The sequence below is a fragment of the Echinops telfairi genome, unplaced genomic scaffold (genome assembly GCF_000313985.2).
Source record: "Echinops telfairi isolate 266 unplaced genomic scaffold, ASM31398v2 ScPeMD7_5868;HRSCAF=6743_1, whole genome shotgun sequence".
NCBI classification, from domain to species: domain Eukaryota; kingdom Metazoa; phylum Chordata; class Mammalia; order Afrosoricida; family Tenrecidae; genus Echinops; species Echinops telfairi.
In genome coordinates, this window is record NW_022109768.1 from 4,287,577 (window position 1) to 4,291,608 (window position 4,032).

Here is a 4,032-nt window from a genome sequence, read left to right on the forward strand (position 1 = left end):
GCCTTTCAACCAGCACCACATGTGATTATCGGCCAGGCTGGCACAATTAACTAACTCAGTAGTCATGGTAAGGATGGCTGCTATCAGAACTGGTAGGAAGGCTGGAGGGTAGAAGCACACCTGGTCCTTGCCTCACAGGAATCAGTTTTGGGCTGATGTGAAATTTGATTCTCTTTCCCTGAGGTGGTCAGATATTACCGTCCTGCCCTTTTTGACAGGTGAAAATTCATTCATTCATCAAACTGGTAATGTGCCAAATTTTGCTAGGAAAAATCTGAATTGATGAAAAGTGTGAAGTATAAAACATTTACTTAACAGTCAATGTCTATGTCAACCAATGGAAATCACAAATATTTGATTTACAAACAAGGACACACAAATAATACTTAACCTGAATATTTTTAAATACACAAACTAATCTACAAGCCCATTTTTCAAAATAAAGCTTCTAATTAGGATTCTAATATATTACTGTGATAACAAAAATTGTCATAATCAATTTGAAAAGCATGTTGGAGATATACGTCAAGAATCTTAAAATATGTTTATCTTAGCTGATACCAAGGGCTCAAATAGAAAGCAAATATTTAGCAAATGATGATGGCAACATATGTACAAATATGCTTGATACAATTGATTGTTATAAGAGCTGCAAGAGCCCCCAATAAAATGATCTTTTTTTTAAAAAAAAAAAAAGGAAAATAAAATGTTTATTTTCTTTGACTCAGTATTTCCATTCCTAATAAACATTCACTACTCACTGCCACTGAGTCAATGCCGAAACATAGCAACCCTCTGGGCAGGGTAGAACTGGGTTTTTCAAGACTGTAACTCTTTAAGGCATAGAAAGCTCCACCTTTCTCCCACAGAGCGACTGGCGGTTTCCAACTGCTGACCTTGAAGATCACAGTCCAATGTGTAACCACTATGCCACCAAGAATCCTTCCAATAAACACATATAGAGTAAATATTAAAAACATATGCAACTTAATAAATATGCTTAGCACAAGATATTAAAGAGTTTCAGTGTATACCAATGTATAACGATTAAATATGAAATCATTTTAAGTTAAAAAATGTTTAAAATATGTGAAATGGAAGTACCTAAATATAAAATGTGGTATTATTTCAGCCATAGGATTGATAAAAATATTATGTGCTGGTAAAAAGGATAACTTCCTAAAGAACAGCCACTGATAACATTAGAAAGATTTTATTTTCTTCCTCACACTATTTTTTTTCAGTAAAAAAATAATTGGCACATACTATCTACTAGAAGGAATTTTATAAAAAAATTTGACCCATGAAATTACAAGTTTTGAAAGGGCAGATTTTAATTAGTAGAATACCAGTGATTAAAAACATTTTAAACACAAAATATTCCTTTACTTTGGTTAACCATAAACGCACAAAACAGCTTTTAATTGGAGCATAAAGTTAAGCTATATTCATATATATATATGTTTATTATTCTTGTTTTTTACTTACAACATTTACTGTGGAGGCTACACATTTGGGCACGGCTGAAAGCACAGGGCATTATAAATATATGTTTTAATGTTAATTTTACGGACAACTGTGAATAATCACTTACTTAGCAATTAGGAGTCCTGGTGGTTTAGTGGGTTAAGCAATGGGCTGCCGAAGGAGACTGATGAGGCTACCTGCTCCCATACAGGTGTTTAGCTTCAGAAGTTTCCTCTACCCTACCGAGTCACTATGCTGAATAGGCTTGAAGGCAGTGGGTTCGATTTGGCAGCCATTTCCTTCAGATCAGCGTCTTCCAGACTCTAGTTTCTAGCTTAGAATCAGCCCAGTAGAGTGACATTCCCAGAGAGTAAACTCAGGAGGCAGGTCACAAACAGAATGCATTCATATATGAATGAGTCCCACCCTTAGCTCAGCTGCCAATAGGCCCTCCATTGTTGCTGTTGTTCAGATGTCGCTGAGGCAGTTGTGACCCACAGCGATCCTGTGCACAAGAGAATGAAATACCGCCATCTGTGCCATCCTCACAATTGTTCTTGTGTTTACGCCCACTGACGCAGCCACTGTGTCCATCCATCTTGCCTAATCAGTCAGGTAGTAATTTGAAATCACGGAGAACCCGGAATGTTCCACAAATGACACATCTTACCCACCAGAACTCTTCTCTGACTTGCAGACTAAAGGAAGTTATCTAGCTCCAAAGCCTGCTCTAAAGCCTGCCACCCAGAGTCACGATGAAGAAACACAGTACTAGCAGAGGATGCAAGTTAGTAAACACTGCACTACAGTCAGACCTCACACTGTGTTCCTGCTTTACCATCTCCTCTGAGTCAGTCACCATTTCTCTGAGCCTCAAGTCTGTTCAACCAAAAGTAACAATATGAAAGGACAAAGCTTAGCTAGCTGAATTATACCAAATGACTCTAAGGATCAAGAGGATCAAGGTGGGGCAATTTGAAAGTGCCCCTCAGTAGAGTCTTAAGCTTTAAGAGGTATTACTAGTATTAGTCATTCAACAAAATGCTGTTTCTAGTTGCCATTCATGGGCGACCCAATGAATGCAGACTGCTCTTGAGGATGTTCAAGGCCATGACCTCTCAGAAGCAGATCACAGGTTTATATCTTAAAGCATCTTTGAGTTGGCTTAAATCACAAACCTTTATGATGAGTAACCACTTGCACCACCAGGGTTGCCTGGAATTCAATATAAAACCAATTGTTTAGTATCTTTCTTCTTCTAATGAACTAGAACAGTGATTCTTAAGTAGTATATATTAGAACCTTCATCAATAAAATAAATTATGTACACATGGTACCAAAGCAATCACTAAGGTTAGATTCAATGAGTAGGAGATGAACCCTAGAACAACGTACTTTTTAGAAAGCACTACACTTGGATTCTGATGCACCCATAGTAGAGAAAGCAAACAAGCAGATGAGCTCAAATGTAAGTATATTGCCACTATTACTTCATTAGAAACATTTAGCCATTGCCACATTTCACATTTAAATTTTAAAATTTTGATTCAAAAGTTTTAACTGGAAAAAAAAGTTGACCCATAACTTTATTTCTATATGACATTTCTATGTTCATTTCTATGTGACGAGCTATCAGCTGAAAGTCTAGAGTGCCCCAAAAGCAAATGACTTAATTCCCACTGGGAAAAATCTTCTTTCTTCATACGAGTAGTGGTTTATTTTGAATGCCATGTTTTAAAAGTACTAAACCAAACGAGAAAATTTCTGATTGAGATGGGCTGATTTAAAGGAAGAACAGAAATACCACCCAATCACCTCAGAATTAGACTTGACTTCTTCTGTGGCAGGCTTAGATGCATCAAGAGTTGCAGTATCATTGCCGCAGTCAGACATACCTGAAAGCAAAATGTGTTAAGCACACATTAAACAATTTAGTTAAAAGAGCTGTATCACCTCACCAATATTATTACAAATATTCCACCACACAACTAACTTCTCTGTAGTCAAAATTTGCTTTATCATAATGATCTACAATTATCTATTGATTACAACAGTTAAACAATCTAACCAAACAAGTCAGGGAAAGTATGCAAAACGTAAAAATTCAGACTTCCAATTAAAAACAAGTATCATGAAATCCTTTTAGATGTGGGTCAGAAATGTAAAAGATTAGAGTGCCCACTTGATTTAAAAGAGATAAAGAGTGAAACCCAGAGATGCCTTAAACCAAAGTGTAGCTGGCAAGGCTTCTCTAAAGCCAAATGTACAGACTGGAGCGGAGCTGTTAGTGGTTTCTAACTACTGACCTTGCAGATCGTAGCCTAACTTGTAACCACTACACCACCAAGGCTCCTATGGTTTATCAAGAATTTGATAAAATTTTCTCAAAGGACACAGAATGATCACAGAGGCTAATTAGGAAGAAGCTGCAAGAAAAATGAAAATTGTATTTGTGAGAAAAAGGCCAGAAAAGCTGGACAAAGGAATTGTCTTTCATCATGACAACACACCTGCCTGCTCACTTTGGAGGGTAGGGCGTTTCATTAGGAAGCCTGACCCCACATG

General features: G+C 37.0%; 1 protein-coding gene across 2 annotated transcripts in view; it reads right to left on the reverse strand.

The window, feature by feature from the left end:
- Nucleotides 1–3,360, reverse strand: part of ARFIP1 (ADP ribosylation factor interacting protein 1) — a 128,359-nt gene extending 124,999 nt beyond the window's left edge. For both annotated transcript variants that reach the window (XM_004708712.2, XM_030887192.2), the window contains exon 1: nt 3,283–3,360. In XM_004708712.2, coding sequence (XP_004708769.2) covers nt 3,283–3,360 — 78 coding nt within the window. The remainder of the gene's footprint in view (nt 1–3,282) is intronic.
- Nucleotides 3,361–4,032: the final 672 nt, after the last annotated feature.